At 47.9% G+C, this 19228-nt stretch overlaps 1 protein-coding gene across 2 annotated transcripts in view; it reads left to right on the top strand.

The window, feature by feature from the left end:
* The window catches only part of MAP2K7 (mitogen-activated protein kinase kinase 7), a 266930-nt gene that overhangs the window by 156424 nt on the left and 91278 nt on the right, over nucleotides 1–19228 (top strand). For both annotated transcript variants that reach the window (XM_078681283.1, XM_078681292.1), the window contains one exon: nucleotides 4224–4304. In XM_078681283.1, coding sequence (XP_078537409.1) covers nucleotides 4224–4304 — 81 coding nt within the window. The remainder of the gene's footprint in view (nucleotides 1–4223; nucleotides 4305–19228) is intronic.

The raw sequence follows: 19228 nt of genomic DNA, 5'->3' as shown, positions 1-19228 counted from the left end.
AAAAACGAGGGGAAAATGAGTGAAACAGAGGGCAGAATGGCACAAAAAACGATGGGAAAACAAGTGAAACAGAGGGCAGAAAGGCACAAAAAACGAGTGGCACAGAGGGCAGAAGGGCACAAAAAACGAAGCAAAAATGAGTGGAACAGAGGGCAGAAAGGCACAAAAAACGAGGGGAAAACGAGTGAAATAGAGGGCAGAAGGGCACAAAAAACAAAGGGGAAAACGAGTGAAACAGAGGGCAGAAAGGCACAAAAAACGAGGGGGAAACGAGTGAAACAGAGGGCAGAAAGGCACAGTATGGGCTCTGATGAAATTAGACTTAAAGTCAATGAAACTGGGCGTGGGGGGGCTCTCGGAAGAATGCGCGAGTTGCTTCGGGTTCAGTAGCTCGCAACGATTTTCATTGGCCAGAAGTAGCTCTGACTACACAAAAGGTTGGAGACCCCTGGACTAGTCTGACTGTGATCCTGCTAATCGGGATCTCAGTCACTGTGCTTTCTCCCTAAAATTGATTGTGGTAAGTACTTTGGTACCTTCCTAATGGACTACTGGTGTACCCTTCTAAGTCCCTATTATATGGTACTAAGGTACCCAGGGCATAGGTACACCAGGGTCTCCAGCTTGAATTATGCCACCCATAAGAGACCACTCAAACTGTGACTACAGTCCTGCCAATGCAGCCTGTGTGAGTTGGTGCTTGCTCCTCTCACAACAGATATGTTTCCTTATATCTGCGCTTAAAACTTATAAGTCATCCCTAAGGTAGGCCTTTCAATTCTGAAGACCGGGTGCTAGGTTATAAGTGTGAGGGTGCCCTGCATGAGCAGGACACCCCCTTCAAACCCCGCAGTCGATTCTCCAGGCTTTGTAAGTGTGGTCAGCCATTTAATACATTTAGTCAATTACTAGATGTCAAACTATATATTGGCAACACTGAAACCAGTCATGTTTGGTATCAAATATGGTGTAATCCTACCTCAACTCTAATTCCAGTGTTGGGTGTAGAATCCCATGTACTGGGGGAGCTCCCCTAGGGAGCGCCCCTGTATTCCTGGTACCAGCCTTTCTGTGTTTTAACAGTAAGGTAGTGCTTCTGCCGACCACTGACATGATTCTGTCCTCCTCCTGCTGCTGATCTGACCTCGAGCAAGCGAGGGTAGAACAATAGGTTTCCTGTAACAGGGAGGTGTGACCACCTCCCAGACAGTACTTAGTGTATTCGGCTGGGGTGGGGGCGCTTGCCTGTGCTACCAGACTGCTTTGAAGGGCATATTTGGTGTCCTCCTTTCATACTCCAGTTGGAACCAGTTCAGGGAGCCGTTGGCTCCTGCTCTGGCGTAAAACTCCCCGTTTTCCAGGCCCTCCTCTGGGAGGGATCCCAGAACCGTCCCAACCCTTACACTAGGGTACTTAAGGGCTTAGCTGTGGATGGCTCTTCAGATTCTCGTGGGGGAAGATACAGTCCGAAACCACTTCAGCTTCAACCGTCTGGGCATCTTGGACTTCGTTGGACTTCTCCTGGAACCAAGACTGCATCAAGGAAGACTCCAGCTATGCATCAAGGAAGACTCCAGCTATCCTGCTCTCGTCATCCTGCCAGTCTTCTGCATCACCTGTGCTTCATCCAGATTCTTCTCCTGGTCTATGGGCATCAAAGATACCCTAAGTAATCGCCCTTGGAGTGAAGGAGTAACTCTCCTGCATCTGCAAGCACCGCAACAAAGCTGGTCAGTCTTCTGCTTCTGAGGTGAAAGGCTCGGTAACACATGTATTGTTTCTGCAACTCCCTTGAGGCCAGCACTGTTTTCTCAGCAAGTTTGAGGCCAGTATCACTCGTTGGAACCGCTGGAACACAACCCCTCTGCACAGCATCGATCTGCTGTTGCCAAGGCTTGTTGACTCTGTCCTCCAGAGATTTTCAGGCTACAAGAAGCTCCAGCTTCCAGCATCTCTTCCTACCAAGGTGTTCGTCCTCACCACATCCTCTGCACCCTGGGCCTTAGCTTTGGTGAGCAGCTCGAGGTCCTCTTGCGATTCCTGTGCCTTCGGCCTGTGGGTCCTCTTGAGGGTCTTCTTATGCTTTAATGGACTCCCCTGCTTGCTCGGGGCGTGCTCTGACTCTCCTGCACTTGTTGAGTCCCTTGGACCTTGCTTGTCCCGACACTGCACCTTCTTTGTTTACCACATTTTTTACTGCTGCCAAGGCTTATTGGTGTTCCTGCCCTACAGCGACTAGCGCCCCCACCAGATCTCAACTTCGATGTGGGCTAGCTCATGAACAGCTTCTGCTCTTCCTCAGTGTCACCTCGTCCTTACAACTGCAGCACAAGGTCACTGTCCACTCTCCTGCATCTTCCATCATCGGTGGTGAACATCGGTACTCCTCTTCAAGAATCCATCCTTGGATTCCACCAAACTTTCACCTTCTTTACCAGCGCCATATTTACTGAAGCTCTCCATTGTGGTCTATTGCGGTTTGCGACGTCACTTCCCACCTATGCACCCAGCTTCCCTGGTGTAGGTATCCTGGTTCCTGGGGTATCCACGAATGGGGTGACTCTCCAACCCTCCATCTTCCACAGGGTTCCTTTAGGGTCCTCTGCGAAGGGTCCTTCTTGGAAATGGCAACCGCGGTTTCCCTATTGACTTGTGTTGAGTACACAACTGTGTTTCCTCTCTGCACACAGCCTCCGTGGGGTTCCTGGGTACTTACCTCGGGTGGTTCCTTGGTTCCCCAGCTCTTCCGAGTCTTCTCGTCCAAAACTCGACTTCGGTCGCAGTTCACATTCTACTTTCTTAGTATATGATGTGGTCTCCCCCCTGTATACCACTGTGTATTTGTGCTACTTACCTGTTCTACTTTTGAAATATGGTGTTGATATCTCTAGTTAGGAGATATACCAATGTGTTAGTAAGTGTGTATAATAAATATTACTATTTTTAGAACTACACTGTGTGGTTCTTTTTTGTTTAACCTGCACTATATGATTAGTTCTGGTAAAAGAAGCGGCTTAACACTCTTTCTGGACTAAGCTTGAAGGATGCTCTCCACAACTACCTATTAGAGAGCTTTCTATGTTTGTCTAAGACCACCAAATTCACCACAAGGGCTGTCTGGATTAGTGAAAGTTGCTTTACTTAAATTAGTGTGTACCAAATACTAGGCCAGCCTCCTACACTAGTGGAAAAGTATTGCTTGGAATTCCTGCCTCCAAAATGTAGACTGCAGTGGATATACAATCTTGCTATGCAGACAAAGTGAGACGCAGCTGGGGGGAACAGAAGTAATGACACATGGTGGAAATGTGTTTTGTGTGGCATCATTTGATCCTCTAGGAACATCAGCAAATAAAAATAAAACACTGAGTACATTCAGCATCTATGGCGGTCCAGTGGAGTTGTATGATGTTTTGAAAAATGTGGCAAGTAGCATATGTTTTTCTAAACAAGTCTGTGCTCGCATGATAATCAAGCTGTGATGGAAGTGATACAAAAGGGGGTGGTAATGGACGGAGCATCTGAATCAATCAAACACTCACACCCAGTCAAAAGATCTGGGTTTAATCCATCACCGTTCTTTAGCCCACTCTGCCACCCCAGTTCAGACATGGCTATATGCAAATCAGTCTGACCCTGTGCCTCATGGGAACAGTCCAGCCCGAACTGCCAAGCCATGTCTTCCCTGGACCAGAAACAAGCTTCTGAGGACCGGTTTCTGGCATTCCAGCCGTCTTCATCCCGGCTTGCTTGAATCCAGTGGCAAAGTGAGCAAGGGACTCACGTCTGAGCATACCCTGCCACACTTATGGCGGCCAAAAGCGAATTCAAGCAAGCAGGCCTGAAGACGGCTGGAATGCCAGAAACCGGTCCTCGAAAGCTTGTTTCCGGTCCAGGGAAGGCATGGCTTGGCAGTTCGGGCTAGACTGTTCCCATGAGGCAAAGGGTCAGACTGATTTGCATATAGCCATGTCTGAACTGGGGTGGCAGAGTTGGCTAAAGAACGGTGATGGATCAAACCCAGATCTTTTGACTGGATGTGAGTGTTTGATTGGTTCAGATGCTCCGTCCATCACCACCCCCTTTTGTACCGGTGATGGAAGTGAGGCACACTTACATTTAAAATGACATTTTGCAACATTGTCTCTTCCCACAGACTGACACTCTCTTTTTCTTTACTTTGAACGTTAATTGTGTATGCTGACTTGTTGTTCCTATTTCAGCCAGAGAGGATAGACCCACCTGATCCTACAAAGCCAGACTATGATATTCGAGCAGATGTGTGGAGTTTGGGCATCTCTCTGGTAAGAATGCCTCTCTAGCTGTCTTTCTCAGTTGTACTTGTTAGATTTTCTTTCTCTTTTGTGGTGTCTGACAATCCTTCCACCTACACAGGGAGTCTCTTGCACTTAAGTGCAGATCCTTTATTAGCTGTGTCATCTCTGCACACAGGCCCTTGCAGAAAGAAAGTAAAAGAAGCTAACGCAAGCACAATGGGTATGGTGGTGCCTATGTCCACCAGGAAGGGGAAAGGAAGAATCAATATCCTGAATATGCAGGTCAGTTGAGGTAGTCTGCGGATCTTGGGGTGACCTGAGGAGCTATGGCGCTGGAGGTGGAAGAGGCATCAGAAGCACAGGTATTGAAACCGGATTCTACAGGCGGCCTTTCTCAGAGGGCGGCAAATGAGTTGACATGATGAAACGTGGCCACCTTCACCGTACGTGCCTGTTCCGCGGCCACTTCTTCTTGATCCAAGCATGTGCGCGGTGTCTTGCGGCGCTGGCGCCTAGATTTAGGCATCACCCAGGTCTCCTCTTGTTCTGTCAGTGGTGCAGGCTAGACCTTTCGCATGGAGCCAGGTTCAGATATCTTCAGGACTAGAAAATACGTGAGCGGAGGCTTCGTTAATGACCTAGAGTTTCGTTTGAAACAAGAGCTAAAATCGGAGTTGCAGTTTCCGTAAGTTTTGGTTAACTTTCATGTAGGAGCCATGCTTGCGTTGGACCTCAAGGGAAAAGTCGGGATGGCCCACAATGGATGTGTTCTCGAAGCCCCAGGCACCCTATGTGTGGAAAAGTTGGAGGATGAGGTCATGGAAGTTAAGAAAACGTGCAATGAGGGAGTGAGGTGGTGCTCCAGCCTGGGTTGGGCAGGACATGGTGCTCCCTCTCTGCAGAGAACAGTGTGGGGACCCTATCCCTCAACACAGTGTCCATAAGCCACTCCTCAAGAAAGAGGTAGGCTGTTCCGAGCTATCCGGCAACCCAATAAAGTGAATATTATTGTGCCAGGAGCGCCCCTCTGCTCGTGGGTGTAGGTGTGCCACTTCCTCCTGCATTGCATCAAGCCTGACCAGTAGTTCACACACCTTTGGGGACGGTTTATTCATCTCAGATTCGGTGATCCTATCAACCAATTTGTGGTGGTCTGCCCTTAGTAGACCCTTGTTGAGGGACACCGATTTATGCTTCCACAAGGCCTTTGTGTCAAGGTTGGCATGTAGGCCTTTCCCAAATTGCCCTGAATATTTAAGTATGGATTCGAGGTGCTGCAGAGCACCTATGGCCGGCGCCGTCCGAGATGAAGGAACCTTTGTGACGGGCTTAATGGGTAGCACCCTGCTGGACCTGTTTTTCCCCATTAAGTTGTGGGACAGAGGAGAGGCATCGTCCGTGTCCTCTACCGTGACAACAACAGAATTCAAAAGGCAGCTGGGGGATAGAGCGTTGCAGGCCCCACTCCTCAGGAAGAGGCAGACGAGGGAGGAGGAGGGTGTCCACGTCTGGTGGCCAGGTCCATGGGGGTCGCGATCAGATGTGAGCAAGTCCAGGGTGTCCGGTTTCCCCCAAGCACCTGCTGCTCCATGTCACATTGATAATCCCGCAGACAAGCTATTGGCGGAATCCAGGATCCCACAGTTAAGTAAGGTTCTCCACTGGTTATCTGCAGGCCCCGGGGCACCCACGATTCACTGCCACTGGGAGGGTGTTCAGGGCAGGCAGGAGGGCCACCGTGACAGGCCACACTCAGCAATGTGCAGCCACGATCTAGAGGGACCCCCCTCAGCAATGACTGTTGGACCCCAAGGCAGTCAACAGCCAGCAGGCCCGGCCATTCCCATCACCACCCCTGCAACAGGGATGTAGAAGAGCTGTAATAGTGCTACACCGGGCCGCATCGCTTTTTGGATGGGAGATCGCAACGCATTGTGGCCAAGGCCTGCACTAGTCTCCTACGTCACTGGGCCCCAGAGGGTCAGCAACCATGGTGGGTCCACTAAACCAGTCTGGTTGGGCCAGACCGCAGCTGGCGCCTCCGCTGACAGGGCCCAGCAAGGTGCAGAGTGCCGCACCCAGTCTCTTTTGGCAGTCAGTAGTGAAAAGTTGGGTCCCCAGCAGGCAGCGATTCAAGCAGCCGGGATCGCACCGCCTACCAGGACGGCAGGTTGTTCCTCAGCCACCTGCAGCCCCACCTTCGCCAGCCCTCGAATCTGCTCCAGCGCTGTCCAGCATGCCTGGAGGGCGAGTGCAATGCAGGCAGTCACTAGCTGGACTCCCCAGCACTCATCGTCACATGCTGTCCCCAATCCTGGGAATTGTGCGCTGGGCGTTTTGCAACCAGGTAGTGAGCACTACGGTAAGCTAATACCGCATAAGGAGCAGGATGGTGAACAGGCCTGGCACGGAGCTTCTCCTCAAGCTTTTGATGTAGCTGCCATCTTGCCCACGCCTCCCCTTTGATACCAAACATGACATATTTAGGCGGTACCATAATGTAGCTTCCATCCTCGGTTTTGCCCAGGTGTCAGCCCATGTTATCCAATGGACCGTCTATCACTTCAAGTGTCCTTTAATGGTAAAAGGCACCATAAGGTCATATAAGCTTGCACTTGCATGTCCACACGTTTGATATAATGCACCCTGATTCCTGAGTTTTAGGAGCTTGTCTTTAGGGGTGACTGGCATATATCAAAGATAGTGCATTGACTTTGCCACACATGGTGAGGGTTAAGTAGAGTTCGAGCAGTTTGCACCGCTCCTGCAGTCTGCAATGGCAGGCTTGCTGTCAGTTTATTTGGGGCACTTTGTGTGATGCAAACAGTGGGAACCCTTTTAACATCCATGCCCTGGGTACCACTGGTACCAAATTGTATATAACTTTTATTCGATATATACTATATCATAAAAGTTTATAAAAGCATTAAAAAGACATATTAAAAACATTGCACAATATATACGAAACTATAATATGTTACAAAGTCCATCCATGATATGCAATACACACGTTTATGATACAAATTGATTGATCATGTGTTAATATAGGCAGGTAAAAATATATATATATCATAAAATGACAAAATGTACATCATTTCGGGGTAACAATCTACAGTTCCACAGCCAGTGGTTGAGTCTTCCCGGAAAGTTTCATCCTCCGCAGCCAGGCACAGCCCAGGTATTTGGCCAACCCACATATTAAACTGGGGATCGAGGTCTCCGATGCTAGAATAACGCAACGCAGCGCTGCCCTGTGATCTCTACAGCCCAGATTGAAACAGACAGGTTTCAGCCATTTCCTCCTGGCCTGGCCATACTCTGGGCAGGCGAAGAGGAAATGGGCGACCGATTCCGTAGGGGAAGCACAACCTGGACATCCCAAGTCGCTCCCCCTCATATGCCTCCAGCCTGCTTTAAAGTCGTTCACTGAAAGGGTGCCAAACCGGAACTTCAGATTCAAGGCCCTATCTTTCGGGGACTCAATGAGGTCCAGAAGAGATTCTAGTTTAGGCACAGGCTTGGCGCTCAAAAAAGATTCTGTCAGGGTGCCACAATTCTCACTGCTAGATGCGGCTACCGCCACCCAATCCCGATATGCCTTATTTACAACTATTTTGGGCGGCGGATCCTGACTCGCCCAAGCTTCTCCTAAACCAATGTCCCCCACTAACTGTTTCAAATTATTTAGCCAAGCTATCTTGTGGCCAGTGTCAGGTTCTATCAATTCGGTCAGTGCAGTACCGTAGTGGCATTGCTCGGGGGACCTTCTGAGGCGCGTCCAGAACAGTAAAGGGCGGAGTCTTGCCACCTCATTTATTGGATGTCTCCCCACATCATAGCGCAGCGGAACTAGTGGCGTCTATAGAGGAAGCGAGACCAGGTCTCTAAAAAACTTGTTCTCTGACCTAACTAGGTCTGTGACCTTCTCAAAACCCCACAGATCCGCTCCATATAGAGATGAAGGCAGGGCCTTTCCCTTATAGATCTTAATGGCAGGACCCACTGGTCGACTATAGGATAGGCGCTGGTGTTTAGCGATGGCACCCGCTACTCGTTTATGGTTGAGGAGCATCTTGGCCAAGTGCGAGGACCAGTTCATCCGACTATTAATCCTCACTCCTAAATAGTCGAAGGCTTCAACGAGTTCCAGGGGGGAATCATTCAGTCTGATGTTATTTTTTAAATTTTTCGATGGTGCCAGGGCCATTAATTTTGTTTTGGATGTGTTTATAATTAAACCTCTGGCATCACAAAACTGGGTGAAGCGGTCAAGTAATTTTTGTAGCCCAATAGGGCTTTTTGAAATCAAGAGAGTGTCATCTGCAAAAAGCAGCATGGGGATTTTTCCCGTGCCAGGGTTGGTGCATCGGCCCCGTCCTCCCTCAAATGGTCCACCACCCCATTAACAAATAGGTAGAACAGGGTCGGGGCCATAACACAACCCTGGCGACCCCTCTATTGACCGCTATCCTCTCAGTCAATTGACTCTGGTTACCCCACCTCACTCTCGCATAATTCCCCTCATGGAGTCGTTTGATGAGGTCCAAGATTGGGGCGGGAGTACCAAGGTCAAGCATGGTCTGCCATAGCTTGGCACGAGGGACCAGGTCGAAGGCCGTTCTTAGATCAATAAAAGCCAAATAGAGGCTGCCTTTCTTGATCATAACCGACTTCCAGTAAAGAACAAGAAATCTGAAGACCTGGTCCATCGTGCCAACCCCCTGTCTGAACCCCGCCTGGAATTGTGACAAGATGCCCTCCAAATCGATCCATGACCTCAATCTGATCAGTAGGACCCTGCCAACCACTTTCTGGGCTACATCGATCAAGCTGATCGGTCTGTAGTTGGCAGGGTCCTCCCGGTCCCCCTTCTTGTAGATGGTTACCACCTCAGCCCCCTTCCATGAATCGGGCACTGGGTGGCCACTCACGACGATGTTAAGGATCGAAGTATGAAATGTGGCCAAAGAATTTTTATCATACAACACAAGGTCACCAGGAATACCATCGGGGCTGGCGGCTTTGCCCGGGGCAATTGTTGCGATTGCCGATAGCACCTCACTTAACCCAAACGGTTCTACTTGGGTATGTGGCTCGGGGAGGGTAGGCCCTATCGCTTGCTCCATAGGTACATTCCCAACCTCACTAGAATATAGGGCATAGAAATGCTCGAACCATTGGCGCCCGGCTATGTGGTTTACCATTGGATCTGCCCCTTTTCTGACGCTAGTGCTAATTAGGTCCCAGAATCTAGTGGAATCGTTCAACTCGGCAGCAGATTTTAATTCTTGCCAGTGCTTTTCCTCCCACAGACGTTTGGCAGTATCAACCGTCCGATAATAGATTTTTCTTCCTATGACTATGCTTGGTTGGTCTTTTGCTCTTAGAGCCTTTGTCAGTTCCTGCCTCTTTGTCCTGCAAGCCCCGGAGTACCACAGGTTTGTAGCCTTTGGACGAGGGGCCTTGCAACCGTCTTTTCCTTTAACCAGGAAGAACTCGCCTATCTTCCCCATGGCCTACTTATAGACTTTCGTAAGCTGTGACTCCTGAGGGGCCACTGGGAAGAGACTCATTATTTCATATAATTCCAAGATGCTAAGATTTATGGCATCCTTAATGCTTTCCAAGGTTGATTCCTGCTTTACAACCTTGTTCCATCTCAGGTGACGACTGCAATTAGAAGGGGTTATCTCCCTAGTCAGCTGCCTCAAAGGGCCAGACGGTTCAAAAGAAGTAGTATCCTGTACATGCCTCAGCTGCATACATAGCGGGTTGTGGTCGCTATTACACCTGGGGACCACCTCCATATCAATGAGGTCGGCCCATTACCCCACATCAAGCCTTATATAATCAATGCGTGATGGGGACCTAAGACTATTATAGGTAAAAGCTCCCGATGGGTCAGATCTGGTTCTGCCATTTGCTGCTCGCAGATTATGCTCCAATGTTAAGGTGTTAATTTGGACAGCTCTCTGGGTCCATCTCTTAATAGGGGCCAGAGTGAGTTTGGGGATAGCCCACTTGGAATCCACGTCCCTGATACCCAAAATGTCTTCATTGCACAGGGGCTCAAAGGTGCTATTGAAATCACCAGCAACGATGATCCCTGTGTTGATATTAATAGCCGACAATTCCATATCAAGGGTTGATGTGATGGAGCTGGCCTGGGCACCCGGGGACCCTCTGGCATAGATATTAAAGATTTACAAATGTGTATTAGACTCGTTCCCTTCAACTGAAATATGGAGAATGTCCTGAGATGGAGTGTCATGTTGGGATACTTGCAAATTCAGATCGATATTCAGCCAAATAGTGAGCCCCCCTGATGGGCGCCCCCTGCCTGATGTAGATGCAGGGATATGGTATGTAGTGAACCCTGGCTTGTAAAGGGGGACCAGGCTCCATGTCTCCTGGAACAAAATCATATCATAGTTATCTATGAAACCATTCCAATCCTGGTCGGCTAGGTTTTTTTGTAAGCCTGCTATATTCCAGGATATAAACTGGATTACCCCCGGGGTTTTCTTACTGGGGTTGTCATTACTAACTGGCCCTCTTCCCACTCTGTCAGCCTTGTCCACCACCAGCTCCCTGCTAATCGGGGAGGCTGCAGCAGCTCGATCCTGGGAGGCCAGACTCTAATCGTTCTCACCTAGTGTATGGAAATCGAAGCCCAAGGGAAGAGTATGTGTGCTTACTAGTCAATCATTTTGGCATAATCCGGAGTCCTCTGGTGCACAAGCCTGTGTCCAGAGGGGGAACCGGCGGATCTGAATGGAAGAGTGTTCAGGAGGTGATGTTCTATAGTCCACAGTTAATGAATTCTCTGCTATAATTGGGTCTAAAAATTCCATCTCCACACAATCCGTTGTTGAATCGGCCCTAGATATCCGCCTTACTCTCATCATATCGTCTCTAATGATAGATCTGCACCCTCTGGTATGCCCCAGCCAATGAATTGTGTTATTGTGTATTGACTCGTTACTTTCATAGCCCCCTACCATGGCCAGTTTGGGGACATGGTTCATGTACACAATTGGCCTAGCCGCGGGGTGGAATGGTAAGGATCCTCGTGCACCTAAGGGTAGTGGAAACCTATTTGCTTCTAGAGTGGAGCGATCCACTGGTTGCTTGCGCCTTATAGATGAAACTTGTCCCTGAGAGGGCCCTGTTGACAAACTTCTGCTCACGGAGTCAGCATAAGACCTAGAAATGCCTGTTGGGCCATTTTCCCTCCCACCACCCTTTGGCTCGATGATCACAGGGGAAGGTACTTTTGGTGAAGCTGCTCTCTGTTGGTCAGTGTTTATCACATTGGCAATTTCCGGTTTCCCCCGTAAAAGAGGAGCAGGGGGGTATGGACATCTAATCATCCTCCCTTGTACCAGACCCTCCACCTTCAGTTAGGGTTGCCACCAGCCTTTCCAGGATCTGGATCCTCTCCAAAAGCTCTGACTCGGTGCTCATACATAGGTTGCCACAAGGTTGCCCCCCTCCATTGGCTCTATCGCAATTGCCCCTCATTGTCGCTCCAGTGCTTTCCACTATAGCTACACAGTCTGAATCCAAAGGAGCAAACCTATTGGAGCATGGAACCAGTGGAAGCATGACCAGATCCCGATCCAGCCCTTCGCCGGACTCAGACTCTGATGTTTTCTGGGTTGTAAGATTGGGGTCCGGACCTGCTTCAGGCAAAACGCCAGGAATCTGCCCTCCAGGATTCCGGCTTGCAAACATGGAGGGAATACGCTTTTTTGTGACTTAGATACAGCAGATGGGGATTTATGCGCAGCGGTGACTGGGTCCATATTACTATTACTAGCTAGGGCTAATTCACAATCTGCGACTATGTCTTTGATTCTGGTCAAGACACAGTTCATATCAGCTTGGGTCGTTTTTTTTGCCTTTTTCCCCTTTTTACTAACAGGCACACCCCCACCCTCCATATCCTTCCGTTTTCCTATACCTAACAATTAATAATGTTTAACCAGCAATAATAAATGAGCAAACAGAACAGTAGCAAAATCCGGGGGGCAGGAAGCGGTCCCTTGGAAAACAGATGGAGTGTCAGAATAGTCAAGCAGTGGAATAAACCATCCCCTTCTTGGGCGCTGAGGTTTAGAGAAAATGGTACCTTTAGTGGCCTGTAGCAGGGATCAGTAGATGGAATGGGGGTGGCCCAGCCCGGCCTCCTCAGGCCCAGGACGGCCCGCCCTTTGCCCTGGCTTCGCCCGCGCGCGTTCCGCGACGCGGGAGGAGCCTCTTACTTTTCAAGCGCCTCCGGGCGCGATGGCAGGCAGAAGTGGGCGTGTTGCCGCCAAGCAGCCTGTGAGCTGTAGTCTCTCCACAGCGTGTGGTCCCCAGGAGTGGCAAGCCGACGGTGGTAGTGACAAGCCCCAATGTCCAGGTATGTCCCCCGCTCCCCCGAAGGAGCCTCTTTCTTTTCAAGCGCCTCCGGGCGCGATGGCAGGCGGAAGTGGGCGGTGTCGCCGCCAAGCAGCCTGGGAGCGGTAGTCTCCCCCCCACGGCAGCCGCTCGGTGTTACTGGGTGCGTCGGCAGGGGAGACTCACAGCATGTGGTCCCCAGGAGTGGCAAGCCGACGGTGGTAGTGACAAGCCCCAAGGTCCAGGTATGTCCCCCGCTCCCCCGAAGGAGCCTCTTCCTTTTCAAGCGCCTCCGGGCGCGATGGCAGGCGGAAGTGGGCGGTGTCGCCGCCAAGCAACCTGGGAGTTGTAGTCTCCCCCCATGGCAGCCGCTCTGTGTTTCTGGGTGCGGCAGCAGGGGAGACTCACAGCGTGTGGTCCCCAGGAGTGGCAAGCCGACGGTGGTAGTGACAAGCCCCAAGGTCCAGGTACCATATACTAGGGAATTATAGGGGGCGGGGGTAAAGTCCTTATCAGTTGGGATTGCCAATTTACACATGACTGTGGAAGAGAGCTCTTTGCTACAATCCCCACCCATATAGATTTCAATTCAACCATCAGTCTCGCTGGTATACTGATCCAAGTTATTAGTCTATGAAAAGAACCTGCAACAAGATGTACGCTTGTTCCACTTTTTGCCCATCTCTTGCTGCCCACTCCTGCCATTTTTCCTTTCACTGTTGTGGCTTGCAGTTTTTCTTGCTTACCCCACTTTGCCAACTTATGTGCTTTTTCCTAACATACTTTGTGGTTTGCTTGTTCTTTCAGTTAACGTGCATGTCCTATTTTGTTACATGCCAAATTTGCTTGCTCCGCTTATTAGACTGTTCTTGATTTCTTGTGTGGTTTCTTTCAGTACCCCAGTGCCTTCTACTTGTTTGGATTGCCATGCCTCACTTTCTAGGCACTAGCCTTGTCTGTCCCACCTTATGGGGATTGGCTTTGCCTGTTCTGCCCCTCCTTCTTGGCACTGCATTGACCTGGAATGCCCTTCACCTTTTTCAGGGCCCTGGTATGGCTTGGTCTGCCCCTCCTTCAGGATCCTAGGCTGACCTGACCTGCATTTCTGTACATTCTCAGCTGGACCCTTCTAGTTGCACACACTTTCTGTCTAAGTGTTACCTGTTTTCTTTAATGTTTTTTGTGTTGCCAGGAGTATTTTTACCTTAACCGTCTTGCTCTTTGTCATTGGCTTGGATTGCCTAGTCACCCTTTCTTGGTTTTGACATGCCTTACTATTCAACTATTTTTGTTCTGATCTTCTTGTCCCACTTCTATGCTACTGCAAAACTGCCCTTCCTCTCTAATAACTGTGTCCCCATGTACCCACAAAACCAATTTTGTTGATAACTGAACCCTATCTCCCCATTTCTGATTTACTTAACTGTGATCCATTATCCTGTTTGTCCCCACACTTCCCTGCTCTGGCATACTTGCTCCTGTTTCTAAAATTAATTATACATCCCATCTTTCAAGCATTTTACTAGATCAGTATTTTATTCTGCTCCTTAATCTTTTTGAGGTTCTTATCAAGCACTGGCACACACCATAGTATGAGCCAAATGAAGACCAGCAGAGGAGTGCAGAGGACCTATTGCCTAAATCACGGCACTTTCCCTTTCTTCAGTAGATTTTCTTTAACCGTGGTGTTACTTAGTCTGTAAAGGTAGATGGACCAGAGATCACAACTATCTGTCTGTCATTTATAGATCAGCAGCTTGTTTCAAGTAGACCAGTCTCCTTGTTGAAGGGAAGGAGAGATTCAAGCATGGCTATAGATGGTATTCTCAGGTGTCTTCCAGAAGGTCCAATAGTAACACCTTACAGCAAAAGAGAATAAGGACGGTATTACTTTACTTGGGTCTGGTGTTAGCTGAGGCAGCCCATTAATAATTTATGGCACATATATCTACAGTTGATGATGCAGGCTTTGGAAATATGAATGAAATCTCTTTCAGAATCCACACATTAAAGGGGAAAAGAGGCCTCTTTCAAAGAGAGAGTTAGTGAAAATGTTATGTCATGCCAGTGCCTAGTCAGTTGTGGTGGTGCTGGCTACCTAAACCTGCTTGGACGAAGACACTAAACTCTCGGAGATGCCTATGAAAAACATCTGGTCACACACAGGGAAAGGCTGATAACATGTCAAACACAGTGCCTCATTTGTTGCCAGAGTTGGAACACTGTGCCATATTACTTCAGATTTCCAATAGAACAATATTCTGATGCTTAATATGGGCAAGAAGGCAGCAGACACAACCCCCCAATGTCCACCACCCTCGTCAAGACTGCCTCTAAGACGTGCAGACATGCACAGCCTATAGTGTTTCAACTCCAGCAGGATGCTCAGGATAAGGTCGCTGACTTGCTCTTTGATTGCAAAATGAGTTTTTGATACTGTGGAAATGCAGATTAGACATAGGCCCAATGACTGCCATATTATCAAATTAATTCATGTCCATAACGGTCGTATGATAATTTTTTCACAAAAGAAATGGTGGAGATCATCCTCCCCCTTTCCTCCATTAAACTCCAAACTGAATGGGTTCTTGCTCAGTGACACTCTTGCCACCACTTGGACCCTTGCAAAAGTCACCTCCTCTTTCATGAAGCGTCCTTTAGACCTCCCACCTTGTCGCCTCTTGGATCCTTGCCACTTCCCATTCCAGGAAGGTCCCTGGATGGAGGCAGCGGTACTCCCTTCAATTTTAGTCAGTCTCAATCCCCCCCACCCACTGGGGGGTTAGAAGAGGAGTGACAGCCCTAAGCCTTGCTGTATATTGCAGTGTGTGTACTTCAAGACCATAGTATGCAGCTATTGTTAAACACCTATGAAAGAATTACGTTGTCTCTGAACATTGTTTGCGTAATCAAAGTAGGTATTAATGCTAGCGCCATTGTAGGGTCAAGGGCCTAGGAAGTTGGAGGGTAAGTCTCTATCCCCGTAGTTTTTTAGGTCGAGCAGACCTAAAAAGCATGCGAAGCATGCTTTTGTCTGCGAAAGATCTTTTGCTGGCGTGTCTGGGGGAATGTGAGACGGTGTACAAGCACGAGCCTCTGCCGTCTCCGATTTGCCCTCGAGGGCGCGCACGTCGCCGTGCACATCCCCTGCCTGTGATTCTCACCTAAACACGCAGTCAGGCACACACGCAGGCAGGCACACACACAGACGCAGGCACATACAAGCGCACGCACACACAGCCACAAACGCACCCCCCCCCCCCACACACACAGCCACGCACGCACCCCCACCACTCACGGGCGAGCACACACACACACACACACACACACACACACACACACTCACACACACACACACACACAGATACAACCCCCCCTCCCACTCACCGTGCTCTTTCTGCCTCGTCCGAGTCCCTCTCTCCCTCGGCAGCCATTGGGTGTGTCTCGGCGTGGGAGCTCCACAGCGCTGGTGGTCACTCGGGACGGGACCCGGGACTTCAGCTGCCTTAGCGCCGGGGCTCCCTCTCCAGCAAAAAGCGCGCATGCGCGGGCAGCCCCCGCCCTCAGTCGCAGCCCAGTCCTGAGAGCTGCTTTCGGTTTTGCTGTAACTCTGTCTGATAATATTACATTAAATCCACGTACACTGTACGGTTTACGTACGTGGTATTTTTGTACATAGTTTTTCCGTTTGTTCTGTTGACAGACACCCGTAGACCCGTTAAGAACTTTTGGTTTCCATTTTCAGGACTGATAAAAATATGTTGGGTGTCCGAACTTTTTCTATATTTCTTTTCAAAGGAATGAGCAGATATCCGTGCATCTCCCAACCTCTGATGAGTCTGGCATTACCCAAGAACTTTGTTTTTCTTTTTTTTGCAGTTTTATATAGCACGAATTGCTTATTGGAGCACTTTAAAAGAGCACCAGTTACACTACCCAAGAGGCAAATCCATTTGGTTTCATTTTTTTAGGCACGGTGAGATTAAGTGACTTGCCCAGAATCACAGCATGTTGAACCAGGTGGGCGGGGTCATGCCGGTGCTCAGCAGCATTTGCAATGCAATAGGTCTCGCATTATTAAAGTTTGTGCTATTGGCATTGCTAAATAATGCAACACCAATAGCTTAAACTTTAATAATGCGAGACCTATTGCATTGCAAATGCTTGTTAATCTTACCACCATTTGTCTTAGCGTGTCCTCTGATGGAGCAGGGCGCCCCAGGACTTAATGTTCCCTTTCGCCTAAGAAGAATTTGGGAATACTACCAGCTAGCGCTGTTTCAGCAAGCCATTCCTTGAGGAACAGTTCCATGTTTGAACCTAACCAGTGTTCCGGCAGCCCAATGATAAGAATGTTCTTTCACCTGCTGTTCCCTGCGGATTCTTCAGCATACAGTTGGAGATCTTTCACTTATGCAATATTGGGGTATCTTTCATAGATTCACATGCTTGATTCATTCCCCGTCGTTGAGAGCTGAGTCCCATGGTAAAATCAACAGTAATTAACAAATATAATAGGATATCATGGCCCTGGGCCTTGTTATGGATAGCCTATCTATGTCCTTTAAAAAAAAAAAATATTTTTTTTAATTACCAAACATTGCTGTATTCAATCAGCTGTCAGCAAATGCAGATTCATTCAGTTCTCTTCCAGGGGTTCCTCATCAATAGTCATAAGCATTAGAATATTCCCACCCATGCGCGGGACCCCGGAAACACTATATTATATGTGCTCCACATATATATATATATATATATATATATATATATATATATATATATATATATATATATATATATATATATATATATATATATATATATATATATATATATATTTTCCATTGCTGGTTCCTTTTGCCACTCTGACAGCGCTCAAAACGGGTGCGATGCCCTGCAGCTGAACCACGCTGCTAATCCATTTATCACAGCTCCCTCACGAAGGAAACAATTGGGTCGCACTCCACGGGTTATATTTTGCAATTTTTTTTATTTTTTCATTACATTCCACAGGCAGTTGTTACGATCTACGCGTTTCGGTATTTCAAATACCTTGCTCACGATCAACCGTTCACTTGACTCCCCCTCCATGATATACTCGCATTGCATTGTATACATTACATCACTTCCTGTTAGGGGTTTGCCAGTGCCTCTAAGCTTTATGGGACATGTAGTTTTTTACTGAAATGTTAACTTTACTCCATTTTTGCCCAATATTCTGCATAATTCACGTCACATTAATTATGATTTGAGATATTATGACACAGTAGTGATGAGAGGATCCCTTTGGTGAGACTGGTTAGATAGATTTTTACATTTCATTTCATCATAACAATTTTACCTCCGTTAGTACATAGGCAGTTACACTATTAACTACTAATATTTTCCCTCCAGTGGGATGACATTACGTGTTTCATTTGATAATCTTGATTCAAACACATTGATTAAATAATCCTGAATTGCTAAGATTTGAGCTCTTCTTACTCCTTTATAGGAATACATTCTTATCACAATTGTATCACTATATTAATTTTTTCTAATTCATAACGTAGCATTGAAGTCCCGCCTATGAAATTCAGACATTAATGACATTTCCATTCACATCATCATACATAATGTGTGTCATCCCCAGTCCTGATACTGTGAATATATAGTGGGCAACCAAACAATTTATCGAAGCGAAACTCTTACAAATGTATATATAACTCTTCAGACTGGTTCAACCCATAGGGCGTTAAGGTTCGTAGGTTTAGGATATGGCGGGATTCCTTTTGTCTCAGGAGCCTCTCTCTGTCTCCCCCTCTTTCTTTCTTAGGGATACTTTCCAGACCAAAGAATTTTAGTTGGCTCCAGTCACTTTGGTGATACAGTTCCATGTGTTTAGCTATTGCGTTAGCCTTATCCTTATGAATAGTCGCCCGAACGTGCTCAAGAATGCGTTTTTTTAGTTCGCACACTGTACTGCCCACATACCTCATGGGGCATGGACATTCGACGACATAGACAACATGTGTTGTTTTGCAAGTGATCAGTTCCTTTATCTCCCAGTTTTTTTTGTTTGACATCTGTACTTGTTTAGTCGGTTTCGCAATCTGACACACCTTGCAAGCGTAACATTTCACAAACCCCGTTGTTTTTAGCCACTCATCCTTTTTTGTTTTCTTAAAATGGCTATGAATAAGGTGATCTTTGAGGTTCTTAGCTCTTCTATAGGTGATAGTTGGATGTGTTCCCACAATGTCTTTCACTGTTTCATCCAATTGAAGAATTTTCCAATTGCGTTTCAGAATGTTTGCGATTCTTTTGCTTTCATTTGAATAGTTCATTATCATGCGTATTGGTTCAGATTCCTCTGTTGGTTTTTGGGATTTTCTTTCAAGACATTCCTCTCTGCTTTTCTGGTCTGTTCTTTCCCAGCATTTTTTCACTATGCCATTGTTATATTTGCGTTTTTTGAATCTCTCCGATGTTGCAGTGCTGTGTTTTTCCCACTCATCCTTTTCGCTGCAAATCCTTCGGATCCTCAAAAATTCCCCGTACGGGATGCTACTGATCAGGGATTGCTG

This window comes from Lissotriton helveticus, chromosome 1_1 (assembly GCF_964261635.1).
Source record: "Lissotriton helveticus chromosome 1_1, aLisHel1.1, whole genome shotgun sequence".
Lineage (NCBI taxonomy): Eukaryota > Metazoa > Chordata > Amphibia > Caudata > Salamandridae > Lissotriton > Lissotriton helveticus.
This window is presented reverse-complemented; position numbering and strand designations above follow the sequence as displayed.